The sequence below is a fragment of the Lonchura striata genome, chromosome 4, assembly GCF_050655825.1.
Source record: "Lonchura striata isolate lonStrDom1 chromosome 4, ASM5065582v1, whole genome shotgun sequence".
NCBI lineage: Eukaryota > Metazoa > Chordata > Aves > Passeriformes > Estrildidae > Lonchura > Lonchura striata.
The window spans coordinates 59465751-59482219 of NC_140706.1; the positions used below are offsets into that span (position 1 = coordinate 59465751).

Here is a 16469-nt window from a genome sequence, read left to right on the forward strand (position 1 = left end):
GTGTCAAGTCAGACCTGTGCTTAAAGCAGCAGTGCTTAATACTGTTTTACTATAAAGGCTGGGGAACCAAAATTTTCTGCCTTTTTTTTTTTTTTTTTTTTTTTTTTTTTTTTTTTTTTAACAAAGAGTTTCATTAGGAGAAAAGGAGAATAAGGTTGTTCATCTTGTTCTCTGATATTCTGTCTCCACAATTTGCTGAGATGATTTCTGCTTTGGATTAAAATCTCTGAATAGAAATGCCTTACAATGAAAGTTAATGAAGGAAATCCAGGTGGGTTTTTCTAGCGATATAGATTAAATATGTCAGTTAGTGTGCAGTTCATTTGCAGCAGAGGGTAAAATTGAGGAACACAAAGTGTAGTGGAAGAGCTGTGAATGATTATTGGTGTTTCGCTTGTAAAGAAATACTAACTGGAGTTCTGATCTTGAATAATAAGTCACAGTCTTACCATCTACCTGAACAGAGAAGAGTATGCTGGGAGGTGGTGAGTAGCCAGGAGTTTCTGCTTGAATACCATATGGAGGTGCATTTGGTGTATTCATCTGAAGCATCAGAAGGCTAAAATTTTACTATTTAGCATTTTCCTGACAAGACAAAGATAAAGCATCCAAGCAGGAGGATGTTTCTAGAGAAAACTCAGTGAGTTCTCTTGTAAGGCCAGTCTGCCTTTCATAATCATTCAGTTCCCAAGCTGAAGAGAGTATGGGTTTCAGAAACTGTGGCTAAGAGAAATGCACAAGGGAGTAGAAAACTGTTTCACCTTGAAATTGGTCCCCGGTTTTATTTTACTTGTTTGTTTAGAATGAGAATATTCTTGTGAGGTTGGCCATGACATTCTCAGCTCAGAAAAAATCGGATTAATCCTAGTTTTTTGATGTTACTCCTGGGAGAAAATTCTCTCTTAAACAGTTGGTATTAATTTAATCCTTTCGCATTCCAGTCTCAAGAAATGCTGGAACCACTGTTCACAGGAAATCCAAGATCCTTTTAAAAGGATGGAGGCAGTACTTTGTGCAGAATTCAGCCTGGGTACATCCAGGTAAAGGCAAGATGTTGGCTTAGACAGGAAGTGTCTACGAAGTAGTAAAAACACCTTTCAGGACAGGATGCCAGAATGTCTGTGCCTTCTCCTTTAATGGGTGGGTGATAAGGAGCTGCAGAGCTCTTGAGCCTGGTCCTTCAGAGCAGTCCCCCCCTTAAATGCAGTCCCTGCTCCCAGTGCCTCTCCAAGTGTGAGCTGTGATGCTGCATCACCAGCACAGCCTGGTCCCTCTCTTTTCACCCTGCAGAGTGGATCCCTGCCAGAGGAACTGGCCTCTTTGTATTTTAATTGTAGTGGTTTTTTGTTTGTTTGTTTGTGTTTGTTTTTTTTTTTTTTTTTTGTTTTGTTTTGGTTTGGTTTTTTTTTTTATGGTGTTTTTTTTTTTTTCCTGGATGCTGGCAATAGATCTTAAAATCTCTTGCTGGTACTAGGGGTACCAGCAGCATCAGTGTGTGGGCCAGAGAGCTCCTGAGCAGGCAGGACAGAGCACTGGGCACCCATATAGGTGTTATGGATAGATCCCTTTAATGAATAAGAGTTTGTTTCTGGTGCTGCCAAGGAAATAAAGCGGATTAGGGTCTGGTTAGGGCCACAGGAGTAACATTATGTGATGGTACATTGTCCTTCTGAGACTCCAAATAGTGTAGATCCAATTACTCCTGGCCATTTCCAGAAGCTGGAATGTACAGGATATACACATCAGGGGTGCAAACAGCAGCTTTTCATCTCAGACATGCCAGAGTCAGCTTCTTTGGTCAGGTAGTCTGGGTTCTGCTTCTTCCAGCTCCTGTGACACCTGCAAAGTAACAAAGGGAAAAAGATGGGGGGGAAAAGTGGAGCTCATATTCCAGCCCCTTGAGTTGGCTGTTGACACCCAGGCCACATCACACAGGCTCAGGCATTTATTGGATTGCGAATGCAGGCACAGAAAATTGAGAAGGCATAATCTGAAGCTAGAAAACAGTATAGGTACAATAGGTTTGCACATGGAAAAGAGTATGGATTCACATCTGCAATATGTCTTCATTTTCAAATTGATGTTTTTAATGGTGGTATCTGTGGCATGAATAGATGTCTGATTTTTGGAGATTGTAATCTCCTCGTGGTTCATTGTAATCATAACAAAAGTATTAAAAGGAAAAAAGAGTGGAAGTGGATGTCTTTCACAAGTGTCCTGCAGACCTACTAAAGATTCAGAAAGGTCCTAATTCTGTTTTTATTTTTCTGATATTTCATATGTGAGATGACTTCCAAATAATGGTCATTTCTTCTTGTCTCATCTTGTAAATTTTGCATTTAAGATATAGTCTCACTAAAAATTAATATTAGGAGTAAAACACAAATCCAAGTGCTATTGTGTCCCAAAAAAATCTTTTAATGAGGCTTTAATTAATGAATAATATCTACATTAACACACAAGTAGGAGAACCCTGCAAGATCCAGTATTGTTTGTGAAAGAAAGGGATGCTACGATTTATGAAGTAGCTATAAAATGATGAAGCTCTTTCTGTTAGGAAAGCTTCACTTTCTCATAACATGGTAATGTAACCAAATATTATGCTTTCCTTCTCTGCAAAATCAAGATGATTGTGTGATGGCTCACTGGGTGTTTACCTGAGCTGAAGTACTGCTCTGGAATTCACACTGTAAATAAACTAGCTAGACTTCTGGGATTAATCCACTCTATCTGGAGAACACCCTCCAATTTGTCATAACATGATAACTTGGTAAATACTACATCATCTGCTAAGCAAGTATTACATAATCTGTTGAATTTAAATATGCAGGCTATTAAAAGAATATGGATCAATCTGGCAGCACCTGAGGGGACCATCACATGTTACATTTTTTGTTGTCTCTTTATTGAAAAAAACACATTGCCACTTTTTTTTTTTTTTTTTATTGCTGGATCTGATCTATATTATGTTTATGCATGTTTTTTGGGATTTATTTTGTGTGGCACCTTGCAGGATTCTAGTCCACTGAAATGAAAAGGAGCTACAGTGTAATAATATTGGATAAATAATTTCTTCAGGTTTTATAAACCACAGAAAGGACTCAATTGTGGTACATTATTTTTCTCTATGCTGTATTTATTACTATTATATTTAATAGCTCTAAAAATATATTGAGGCTTTATGCTTCTATCCTTATTTTTTGGTCTTTTTAGGACTGTAACTGTAGATGATGTGTAAAATAGGCCTGTTGAAGTAAACTGAAGATAGTATCATGTCTCCTTTTTGCCCTTGAATGAGAAATCTGTCCCTTCTCTGGTCAAAATGGATATGTAAAAGGTAAAAATGGGGAGCAAGTTGTCAGGGTCTGACTGTGTGTTTTCTGCAGGGCAGGGTTGATATGGAGTATTAAGGTCTGGGATTCTGATGCTTCCATGTCTCCTTACCCTCATTCTCTGTGGTAAAAATGATGGCACGTAGCATGGAAGTAAGACCCATGTTTTGTACTGATCTTGGGCTAGTCACTGGAAAGATTTAAAAAAAAAAAATTTAATCTTAGTATTTCTCTAGTACTGATACTTAACCTAGGTTCGTCTTTGCTATATCTTAGGGAAAAAAACAGTCTTCTTTAGACTTTTAAATTGTGGCGTGATCTGAAATGTACTGTTGGTTCAGGTTGTTGCATTATTTGTTTCGATGCCTTTTTGGGGATCATAGAGCATATGAATGGCTGAGTTTTGACTGTAGAAATCCAGAACCTCTGTTTACCTCCAAGTTAAAATTTAAGTGTTGAATAATGATGCAATCCTTAAGAATAAATTTTCAGTAGAATCTGCCAGTGTATGGCTTTTGCATTCATTGAGTTTTGGTTAAATCCCTTTTACAGTTGTGTGTCCTAGTTCTGTAAAGCATGGTCTACAGGAGTAGATTAATACAGAACACTTGGGCCAGGATTTTCTAGTCCTTAAGAAATTTCTCTTTAAAATCCTAGCTGTTTGAATGCCAGCACTAAGCATAGCACTCTTCCAGAAGCAGTATTCCTGCTGTAATGAGCAGAGATATTTATTTTAGATATGACTAGGATAAAAAATGGGAATGTAAGAAGCTGGAAAGTTGTGAATACAGGATTGACAGGATTTCTAGGTACACTGCATTTGTGTATAAAGTACTTGTGTATGCCCTTGGCTCAGTGAAAGGGCATCAAAATGCCACTCTTTTTCTGGAAGGGTTTGGCATTCTGCAGTGCTGGAAAGGTGGTTGGAATCCCCAGTGCCCTTGCACTAGCATGGTACCTCTTAGAACGGAGATGAAACAGTACTACAAGTCTGAAAACATGGAGTTGTGGCAAGTCAAGTTCTGGTTTTGATCTTCTTAGTGTGGGCCCATTCTTTAAAGAAAGGATAAAAAGGCAGTGCGTTCCCTTTTAATATAATCCTCATCAGACCCGTCCAAGTCAGCGGGTTGTACCGTGTTGTCTGCCTTCTCCTTAGGGAGTCACAGCAGCACTTGGGTGTATCAAGTGTTATTGCCCTGAATGTGGCACAGTGTGTTCCTGAAAATAAGAATGGAGTCATCCCCACTTGTTCAAAGCAGCCTTATCAGTCTCTGCATTTATTCTCTCTGTGGTACAGTAACTGCTGCAAAATTTCCAGTGCGTGTATCAAGTTACAGATTAGTGCAGGCCCCTGTGGTTCTTGGAACAGCATGGGGCTGTTTTTGTTTACTGATGACATTTATCCTCTCATTTCCTTTTGGAAGCATGACAGCTTCTCAGTGTCTCATGGGGAATGTACTTACAGGACCTTCTTTTCATGCCATGTCTGTCAGCAAGCACTGCACCGCACAGTATCCATGACTGCTTGCTATGGAGCCGCTGCTGGTGCTTCCAGCAGCCAGACTGGCAGGAGCTTGGCTGGGCATGGAAGCAAAAGGGTTCCTAAGTGCAATTCTCTTGTCTTGCAGGAGGAGACCGAGAGCGGATGACGGCTAATCATGAGACCTACCTACTCATGGCGAGCACGCAGAATGACATGGAGGATTGGGTGAAATCCATCCGCAGGGTTATATGGGCACCGTTTGGAGGAGGTGAGTCACTGAGGGAACATGCAGTGCTCACAGATGCACAAAGACTCACAGGAGTGCTTCTGTTATCTCTGAGTCACAGCCAGAGTTTTGAAGTAAAGACAAAAATGGTCTCGATCTTTCCAGAAAAGTGGAGTAAACATGTTTCCAATCAGAGGGCTCAATTAAAAGACTTTGAACTGTCTGGAACCGCTTCCCTTGATGAGGAGAGCACATGATACTGTGAGGGGAAGTTTTCAAAGAAGACTGGTCTTGTATGAAATTGGCTTTCCTGACGGGAAAGGCAGGGTAATTCCTTTGGCCACCAACTGAAAAACCATCCATGATGTTTCTTAAATGCCTGCTGGAAAAGCTGTCAGCAGTTCTCCTGCCAGTGACAGCTAAGACCAGTAATAGTGTTATATAAAGCTGTGCCTCAGAATATTAGCACTAACAGTGTGGGAATTTGAGTGTCATCTCCAATGATTTCAGAAGTACTGGACCAAAACTTATTGTTGGGAGTCTACTTGTCTTTTTAAAAAGCTCTCTTATGTTGAATGGGCTGCAAATTATTGTAATAATTTTCATCATTACTATTCTGGTGATAATACCTATATTGTAATACAAGTATGATTGATACCCTAGTACAAAATGTCTGTATGTTAATCAGTCTGTTCCATGGAGTTCTCAAATCTCTAAATCTGAGGAGATAAGTATTTTCCTACAGTGGAAGACCACCTGTACTGCAGCAAAGGATTGATCTTGTCTGCAGGTTGCTGGAAAAAAGTCAGGAGAGCAGGATTGTCTGTGTTGTTTCACGATCAAGAAGTGCAGTTATCACTGAAAACTCTCACTGCTGACTTCTTTCTCTTAACTGCTGGGTAGAACACAGGAGGGAGAAGGGAGACACTAATGGAAATTTTGAAGAAAACTTTTCTTGTAAGCCACTTATCTTCCTTTGTGCTTTATTCTGGTCACACAGTGTTTAGGAGAGGACTTTGGCCTCAGTGGTGGGCTGCACTGAGGGACTTGGCCAGCTAGGGCCTGCCTGGTATCTCTGAAATATGACTGCCTTCTCCTTTACTTCTCCTGGGGAAATGTGCCTTGAAAAGATGGTGCAAAGCATCATCTGGCATCTAGCCCTGTATGTTAAATAAGATGGCACAATCCTGAATTGGGGAATGTAGGTCTTAGAAGGCTTAAAAAAAAAAAAAAGAAAACAACATGCGAAAAAATCCCAAAACTCACAAAATGAAAGGTTTATCTTAAAAGGCATGAACTACTACAGGTATATGGAGTTGGTTTGGAAAAGGGAAGGTACAAGTAGCACAATCTTCTGTAATTAGGCTAGGTAAGACACATGTTTTTTATATAGCACAAAGATTACCCATCCCAGCTTTCTTTGCAGAAAGTAGGCCTTGTGTAGAGCTCCTCAGTATTCTCCTACTCCAGTTCAGTAGCATCATAAGCTGCTGTGGCAGTAATAAAATTGGAGGCTTAGCAGAAATGGATTTTTCAAAGAGTATCTTTGTGGATTTTTGCACTTGGCTTCCTGCACCACAGTATCTTTCTGTGGCAGATAATAAGGAAAGGCAGCCTTGCTGTTCCTCTGCAAGTGGAGGTGTCTCCACATGTCACAGGCAGGGAGCTGCGATTAGGTGAAACTAAATTCTAGCCCAAGTCAGTGAACAGGTCTACAAATAGAAACCAAATCTCTCAAGTCCTGACCCTGTGCTTTCTTCACCAGCTCCTCATTTGCTTTTATAGGGCAAGAGCTATTTGTGATTTGCAATTGGGAATCATTCCAGCCACCAAGAAAATTCTCTGGACGCCGTCATTGTTGTAGGAATGTTTAATGCCAGTTACTGAGGGAAGCACCTTGCTGAGGATTTTACTTGCTGATTTATATAAAACTAGAGGGGTGCAATCCTTGCATTATCTTTCCAATTCATTTGCAGTTAAAACACTTCCAAGTATGTTCTTATTTTTATTTTTGTTTTTCTTGAGCAAGTATACTGATTCAGAGTTGTCTGCATTGGGAAGCAAACAGTTAACTCCTTGGAAAATGCAGAAATAGCTGGCACATAATTTAGGATGTAGTGTTCATGGAGAAGGTTTGACTGTGATAACAAGGCAAAGGCAGTATCATGGGATGTTTCACCATTAAGAACAGAGTTTCCATCATGTTCTCCATTTTATTAGCTATTTGATAGTCAGAGCTATCTTAACAAGTATAAATAAATCCTGTTAACTGTTCTGTAATTATGAATGACCAGTCACACTCAGATTTTTATTATCCTTGCTATGTGGATGTTGCTACAGCTACTGCAACAGTCTGACTCTTCTTAAGACAGGCACTTCTGACTCTAAGATGTCCTAAGAGCCCGCCTTTATGATCTGTATCTGCTGAAGTTAAAAATGGCTTTACATATTAAAAAAGATACAGGAAAGTTGTATGATGACGTGATGACAACTAGCCAGTACCGAGTAATTACTTGGAACACAAAATTATTTCAGACAGCTAATGAATCAAAACCCTTGTTTTATATCAGCTTCCTGAATTTCAGTCCTTAATGTTAAACTACAGTAGCCTGGTGTCACAAAAGTCAAGTGCCACTTTGAGTAACATGTGAATTTTCTGGTTCTTTTAAGCATTGGAAGTAAGCTCTATGTGTGTGTGTGTTTGTGCAAGTGGATGTCTCCAAGCCTTGCTGAGCCACTAATATTTAAAGTTTGTGTGGCAGTGGGAGAGGACTTCTGGTACCAGAGTGAGGAGCTCTGTGAATAATTAACCTTATCATTAAATTGTTATTTGTTAACCTGTGTTGGAAGGAGAAGGTGGGAGGAGGGCAGGTGGGAATCTGCTAAGCTCATCAGAAACAGGTTGTTTTCTGCACCAGAAGAATAAGGTGGCTGTGGAAAGAAAAATCTGAAAGGGAAAAGAAGTGTAAATGAGGCAGGGCATGTAATGCCTGTTTGCACATGAAATTCCCTTCCTGATTAGATTAAAAAGGCAATTTTTTTACAGAGCCTGCAAGTAAGGGAGGAGGGAGGAGGCGAGAAGAAGGAGCATGAGCATTTTAGCAGGGGTAGTAGTGTAAGGTCTGGCACCTCCTGCAGGAGCCAGGCACAGCCTGCTCGCTTTCCCCGCCGCCGCACATGACACGCACAGCCTGAAGTCAACTCAAAGTCACCCGAGGAGACACAAACCTGCGCTGCGGCTGCCGCGCCGCGGGAGCAGCGCAGCCCTGCCAGCCTTGCCGCCAGAGCATCCCCGCTGCAGGCGGATTCCTCAGCAGCTCCCGGGATCCTGCCGGCAAGGATGCGCCGCTGCCGCATCTGACGCGCCTCTCCCGGGAGAGCTCCTGCTAGTTGGAAGGCGATAAAACAAGCGAGAAGCCCATGAGAGCATCACACGAGGAGCTGGCCGTATAAGAGGACATTTGAGAGGAGTCTGGTATGGACAAAGAGCCTTTCGGGCAAAGGGACTGTTATTTTTGCTTCTTGCTTGCAGAAATAAAGGGTGCCAGCGAGGAGTGTTGTATCCTGAAGGATTCTTCCGTGGCCTTTTTGGTATTGTTCTGCTCTTTCCCCTTGCACACCGCATAGTGCTGAGCTTTTACTGTGGAATTGGAGTCTCTGCCACTCAGCCTCCTGTTCCAGCCGGGAGGAAGAGGTCTTTCACCCCCTCCATCTGTGCAGGCACTTCTGTTTGAATGGAAGATACATCTTTTTGCTGAAACTCTTTTGTTGTGACATTGCATAATAGGCAGTTGTCTCACTGCAGGAAATAAAAGAAACTAAAGGAAAGAAATTGTTCCCTAAAGCAAAACTGAAGCAGGGAAGAGAACATCAAAATCGTTTCGAGCCCTACCCAAGATCTAGAAGACCACAAATCTCCTAGCTCCAGAGGAAAATAACACTATTGCAAAAACTCCTCAGCAGTCAGTAACGATGAGTAATCGTGGCGTTTCCTCTGGATACTGCTGGTAAAGGAGAGCTTTGGAGGGACGTGGGGGCTCTGGCCTGTATGATGCCCGAAGACAGAAATGCTGGAGTCCGCAGCCCAGGTGCCTTAGCAGCAGCTCCTTTCATTCCCAAAACTACTTACAGGAGAATTAAGCGGTGTTTTAGTTTCCGCAAAGGTAGGTCTGCTCTTTCGCTGTGTTCTGCTGTGCCGGTGAAGCCATGGCTTCTGAGAAGTCCAGGGGGCTCTGTGTGCAGGGGCAGATGAGAGCACCAAACAAAAGGCATTAAACAATGCAGATGCCAACGTTCCACGAATGATTTATTTACTCCTTTGTTCATTTGTTTGTAGCTGGCCAGTGATACTGTCTCCTCTACATAATAGCCCATGAATGCAGGAATGAGGTGGAATGAGACAGGATCATTGCATGCTCTGAGCAGAATTGACTGAGAACACTGAGGGAATTAGACCGATGATGCTCTCAGTTCCTCATTCGGCAGAACATTAGGAAAAAGTTTATATTTGCATTTTGTCTGTGTGGGAGGAGGGCAGGAGAAGAGAGGGAGCAAAGCAAGGTGATAAATGTTTATCTGTGCAGAAGCTTGAGTCCTTGATTTCAGAGGTTTCTGATGGAATGAAGTATAGCTCTACAATGCACTGTCCTGGTGGAAGGGCTGCATTGCCACTTCATCGTGCTGCCTGCATTTGCCTTTTCACCTGCTGCATAGAGAGGTTTATAGCCAGTTTTTTTTTTGCACTGCACATACTCCTGCTGAAGCAGAGCATGGAAATACTCGGAGTATGAGGGCAAACAGGAGGCTGGATGTCATAATATGTCAGCTGAAAGCACTGGAAGGGAAACACATGTCTGAGACAGGGATACAACGAGTGATAGTAAGGTGCTAGGGCACTTGGGATGGGTGGGAAAAAACTGTTTCCATGACAAGGACAAAAACTTTGTGTGAGGGAAGAAGAGGATGGATATTAGTGCTGTTTTAAAAGCTCCGCTGGACTGAGAAATCCAAGCAAAAGGGCTAAATTGTCATGTTCTTCTGAAGCGTGAGAAATTATTTTACAAATTATACAAATAATATGTACAGATTATACAAATTCTGTCACGTTCTTCTGCTGCTCCTTCCTCAGCTGTTCCCCCGTGCTGCCATTTGCCCTTTTGCAGGACCACACAGCTCTTTGCTCCCAAGCCTCAGCAGCAGTGCAGTGACATCATTGCTTTCGAGGGTTGGCGAGCAGGCAGTCAGGGGCGATGTCTTGGAACGAAGGATCAGAGGCAGTGAGGGGCTCACTGCAGAGCTGCTGCAGAGATCAGCTATCCCCTGCAGCCGAGGTAGCACTGGGAGATGTTTCTCCCCTGTACCCCCCCCTCCCCTCCCCAAGACCCTTGGCTGCTGGAGTTCAGTCCTGCTGGAGGCTGGCCAGGAGGATGTGCATGTGTATTGCATTTCAAGGTGTCGGTGTGAATTAGAGCTGCCTGTGCCCCTTTTATACCCTTAACTATTTGAGAAATGTTTGGAAGTTGAATAAAGGATTAACTGATAATTTTGCAGACAGCTGCCTTTGTGCCTGGACACGGCCTTAGCTGCTCCAAGAAGAGTTTCAGCTGTTGATTCTTTCCCCATATGTTCTGATACAGAAACTCTCCATGTCTAAAACTACCAAGTGAAGCAGCAGCACTTGGGGCAAAAGACAGAGTGATGGAGGTGATGCTGCTAATTTGCATTCTTGTATCTAAAATTTGTTTTGTTTGATTTCTTATATATATTTACTGTCAAGACCCTTAGATCAGAGCTGCAGAATGCTGGGGCATGTATTTAACTTGGTCCATGTTCCACTGAAATCAACAGAAAGATTAACAGACATTAACTGAACTCAGTCAAGCCCTTATTATGGTGGCACTGGCACATTAGGCTAACTACACTTGTCTTATTAATTGGTTTACTGAATTATTGCTACTTCATTTGCAGATTGTATACCTTAGTATAAAAAAAGGCAAAATTAGCCTTCTATAAACCTAATTCATAATTGCATAAAGCAGATCAATCGGATCTAAGTTGTGCAACATGATGCACAAAATAAAATTAGCAGGGGAAAACACTGGCTAGTCATGGGAAGAAGTGTAAGAGAATCATGACATCATCTTCATCAATGATATCAGGTACAGAACCCTTCCTGGAAATCCAGATGAAAGCTCCATTGTGGTTGACACCAAAAAACTAGATGCCAGAATTTTGGGGTTTGGGAGTCACATCACAGGAGAAGCCAAAGCTCAGAGGGCAGCATCTGAACAGAGACAGAGCCATACAACTTTAAACTCCAGCTTAAAGCAGATGCTCTCTGTTTAAGTACCACCACAGGAATTTCCATAGAGAGCATGCAGTGTCAATGCAGAAAGCAGTATCTGAGGAGGCATGCAATGTTGAGAACATTCCATGATGTGGTGAAATTGGGTGGACAGAGTTGTGGAGAAGGAGGTGGCATTGGCTGTGGCCAGAAAAATACTGCAGGCTCTGATCTGATCGACTGTGATAAATTCCTGGTGATATTTTCCAAGATTTTCTCCTTTCATTTCCTGTATCTAATTCTGCTCTTGTATCAGAGTTGTTTTTGCAAGCAGATTATTAGGGTGTGAAAATATTCTAAACTCCAGGCTGGGCGTTTATCTTACCTTCTCTACTGCCTGCATCAAACTGACTGTGGGGTTGGGAGAAGTCTTGAAGAGAAGAAAATTCTGCTACTACTGGTTTTGGTGGGTTTTTTCCTCTCCTGTACGTTATAAAATTCTGTAGAGATGAAAATACTCCCTGTCTTTGATCTGCTCAAAATAGCACTTACTGCTGGAGAATATCTGAGCAGAAAGGTGATGGAAAATAATGATTAAAAGCTCCTTACTAGGTGTTATGTGGTCATGGTAGCCACTTCTTTGTGTTATTGCAGGACCTTTGTTCCCAGCCCTGCTGTTGAAAGCTATTCATCTGATCTGCTATTTTCTGTCAGTGAATTATTGATGAAGAATTAAGAGCTGTTCAAAACTTCACTCCCAGATTCTAAGCTGAGATCTGTTCCTTTAACCTTAGCTGACCCTTTCTGATCAGTACAGCCCATGAAACCAGAACTTGTTTGGGAAGCACCAGGCTTCCTTGATCATGTGCTGCACATGTACAGGTGTGGGCCATCTATGTAAACATCAGCCCTCAGTGCCTTTTGCTGTCTGAAACCTTCTGGCTCACTAAATGTGTGTGCTGTGGTAGATCCTAGAGTGGCAGGTGGTCTGTTTTGAGATAGTCCTTATTTCAAGCCATTCATTATGAGCAGAATGGCCACCTAGATTTTTCTCCTTTTTTCCTCCTGAATCAGAAGTTCATGGGCTTTAGATGTGACACCTCCTATGTTCAGTTAGCTGAGGAAATCATTGACTAATAGCATTCTTAGATTTTAAAGCCATACTGTAACTATGACTATGTACCATGAAAAATAACCACAGCTCCTAAGAAGACATATGCAGAATTTGCATACAGCACTGTAGTGTTTTTCATAAGGTTTCTGGGTATCTGTTAAGCATGGAAACCCAGTTTTTCAAAGTGTTTACAAAACTTCTGCCACGGGAATGTTCTAGTTAATGAATAACTCTCAGCATGCCCTTTACTAGCATGTGATTTTGCTCTTTGATGTTATGCGTGATCTTGGCTTAATTGGATATAGCTTTCCAGACCTGCAAGGGCTCTCTGAAAAAGCAGTTCTGCTGATTAAATCTAATGACTGGTCAGAACTGGATCCTGTGCATTTCCCTGCCTTCCACCAGCTGTGGGGACCAGTGCTGTTATGAGTCTCATGGTTTCTTGCTGATTTGTTTCTCCTCTGGTACCCTATCCCAAGGATAAACCAAGCCACAGGTCAGCTCTTGTGCATTTGTGCATTTCTGGACTTTGGAGACATTGCGATTTATGAGGAGCCACTTGAGTTTGGATAATTAGAACATAAGTTATGAGGGTTCTCTTTTACTTCATTCTCCAACAGAGATGTTCTTGTTTAATTACTGTAGTGGAAATTTAAGAAACAGCATTTGAGATTATCTCCATGGTTTTGGTTATAATCTAGTCTCCATAGCTTGGACTGTCTTTTCCTTTCTTCTTTGTAAAGGAGTTGCAAGTTGTTACCAATTATAGCTGACAGTGTTTGTCATTTTCTCTGCCAAACATTATGGAGCTGCAGTTTTCACAGGAATGCTTTTGCTTCTGAATAGTCAACCTCTTAATGGTTGTAGGCTGTTTGTCTGCAGCATCTCTGTAGCAGTTAGCTGTGGCATGGGAGAGCATAAAAGCATTAACAGGGGTAGTGGGAGAAGGTACACCTTACCTGGGAGACACCAGAAGGATGATGAGCCGGGTAGAAGCTATGGAAACATGACATGGGAGCAGAGTTGTCATGTCCCTTCTGCCCCTGGCAATAGCGTACCTTTGCCATAAGGCATCAGCAGGTCTGTAACTTCAAGTCAATATTTGTGCAGGTTTATCATGACTAATTCATTTCATGGCCAAATCCTGCCTGGTGCTGTGTTCTGTTTGTTAGGTGGAGGTAATGCTTCCTTTGGAGAATCTTGTTCAGCTACACTTGGATACCAACCTAAGCCTTCCTGAGATAATTCCAATGCCAAACAAATTGAAAAATAATGTTTAATTCCAGTTGCAGGCATCTTCCTGGTTCCCAGCTGTTTTCAGTACATTTTGTGTTGTGGTGCATCAGCAATTTATAATAATACAGGGTTTTTGCTCACACTGCACAAAATGCCCTTATTCTGATTTTATTCATTATCTATTATATGTGCTTTGAAAACCAATTTTAAAATGAACAACAACAAAAGAAAAAAAAAAGGCAGCATCAAAAACTGTATTAATAGAAAGTGATATATTTTGATTGTAGTGTCATTGCTAATAGGAGTTCCAAAGCACTGTGGTCTAAGAATTTACTTTCTCCTACAAATGGAAGCTGCAATAGGCACATTACTGATTAAAGAAAATTAGCATGGTGGGAAGAAGGTATAACCAGTAGCAGAAAGCTTGTTTCTGCTAATTGTACTGTCAGTGGGCATGAAGTGTAGTTATGTGTACATTCTGGTAGTATAATTGGAATATCCTATCATATTTTGTTTGAAAAGAGGCAAAAAGTCTTGTGTTTAAAACCAGGAAATCTCATGCATTCTTGCAAGGAGGCTTAGGCTGTATGTTCATAGGGCAAACTGGAGTAGGATGGCCCAGTCCTGTACCAAAGAAGAACTAACCCCGGGGAAACAGCTCTGGGGAAGGGACCTGGGTGCCCTGGGGGACAGTAAGCTGGACACAAGCCAGCAGTGGACCTGGCTGCAAGGAAGATTTGACAGCAGTCTGGGCAGTATCAGCAGAAGCAGAGCTAGCAGAAGGAAGGAAGGTGATTAATGTCTTCTGCTGGACATTTTTTAGACCATATCCAAATATTGTATCCTTTAACAAACAAAAACCCACCAAACCCAGGAGGTGGAGTTAATACTAGCATACCTTTGAGGTGAGGCAGAGAAAATGGGGCTGCTTCAGCTGGGAGAAGGGACAGACTGGGAGGCGCTGAAGTGCAGCCTTCTCTTATATTAACAGCTTTGAAATCCCCAGACTCCTATAATCACACAGATTCCTTAACTGAGTTTCAGTGGTCCTTCCTCCTTAATTCCAATACTTGGAGAAGGAGAGTGTAGCAGTGGAGGGAACTTGAGGATTTTCTGTGTGTCAAACAGCTGCAACTCTTGACTTGGAAAAATACAGGAGACACAAATTCAATGAATACTCCTCCCATCCCCATAGTCAGTTTTTAGGAGGTTAGGAAGGTACAAAAGAATTAAGAAAACATACTTAGCATACTTAAGTCCACTGGCAACCTCAAGGCCCCAAACTCTGTGGATGCTGCTTCAGTCAGTATTCTTCTAAGCTTGAATCTGAAATTGCAAGAATTCCTTCTTTAACTGCTAATTGTTGGGCTCTGGGTTTTGTACCCAGCATGAAAAAAAGAGAGCTGATAAGGAGTCATGTGTGATGTTCATTCCCCTTACCTACTGCTGGTTTTGGCATCTCTAAGTGTGGGTACCATGGAAATCACAAAATACACTGCTCTGCATCTCAGAGATTCTCTGGATGTCTTAGCAGGACATCATTTACTCTCTCCAGTTACTTCCTCTGCTACAGTAAAAATAATTGCTTCTAACTACAAACCTCAGACCTTGCATATGGGTAACTTGAGACCTGCCCTACATCCTTGAGCATTTGCAAGGCAGCTGTCTTACCTACAACTGAGGTGTAAGTTACCTTTCTGTTAAAGGAAAAACAGAAAAAAGGTTACCTGGATGGATGCTTCAGTGTGAATTGAAATCTATGGGTGAATTAAGCTTTTAGGTCAAAATCAAAAGCTCTCTAGCTCAATTTTGGGCTTTTTTCTTTTTTAGAAAAAGCAAACCAAAATAATGTTGTTTTTCTTGTTGAATATTTCATTTTTTTTAAATGAGCAGGAACAGTGTGCTCAGTGAATGGTACAATTTACTGCCTCTTTTTTTTTAATATACTTTACAGTGTATGTCATTGCAAAAGCGAGGTAGTCATTTGGTCTTTAATTTCTGATCGTGACTGCCTTAGAACTATTCATTGTCTTGCTATATATAGAAATTGAATTGCCTTCCTTCAGCCCTAGTACTGTTCAGCAAGTGGTGGTCTCAAGAGAGAGTTTCCAGCACAGATGACATGCCTGAACATTATTGTGCTGCTCTGCACTTTGAAAGGAGAGGCAAAATAAGCTGTAAAGAGTAGCTGTCGTTCTAGTGGTAGTGCTAATACCCTCAGATCAAGGTTGAAATTAATTCTGCCAAAAAACCTCCATTTTTTTTCTGAGCTTAAGGATGAATTCAGGTTTCCTGCAGATCACCTGATATATTTCACTTTTCATGTCAGGAACTTCTTTTTGTACACAAAATTTATTATTGCTAAAGCAAATGGTGATAATATAGTTAGTAATGCATAATGGATTTATCATTGTCTATTTGGAGAACAAAATAGTAATTTCATTTAGTAGCAACAAAATTCTGAGTTATAAATATTTTTTCCCTCCATGTGTACAGATAATGTTTATATGTCTTTGGAACTGATACAGGAGGTACTTAATAATTAGGCATTAACCAGAAAAGATTGAGATGTGCATCACTTTTGAATCATTCAAGAAGTTTTGTGACAGAGAATCCTCTTTATGTTATTTCTGTGTTTTCTGTGCCTGTGGTCTCACAAATAATGTTTTTGAGCCTTGTTGGAAAATATGTCAGCACTGTATTTCCAGAAGAGTGTCAATGGTGAAATTGAGCATTCTGTTATTAAGAAAGGAGGAGGTTAATTGTCCAGGCATTTAAATGACCTGCAAATTGCG

General features: G+C 41.3%; 1 protein-coding gene across 12 annotated transcripts in view; it reads left to right on the forward strand.

Moving 5' to 3' along the window:
• The window catches only part of ARHGAP24 (Rho GTPase activating protein 24), a 197785-nt gene that overhangs the window by 162748 nt on the left and 18568 nt on the right, over positions 1 to 16469 (forward strand). For 11 of the 12 annotated variants that reach the window (XM_085578196.1, XM_085578194.1, XM_021549220.4 and 8 more), the window contains one exon: positions 4961 to 5083. In XM_085578196.1, coding sequence (XP_085434322.1) covers positions 4961 to 5083 — 123 coding nt within the window. Of the gene's footprint in view, positions 1 to 4960; positions 5084 to 7889; positions 9205 to 16469 lie in introns of those variants that run through there. The other variant, XM_021549221.3, reaches the window with a different exon arrangement.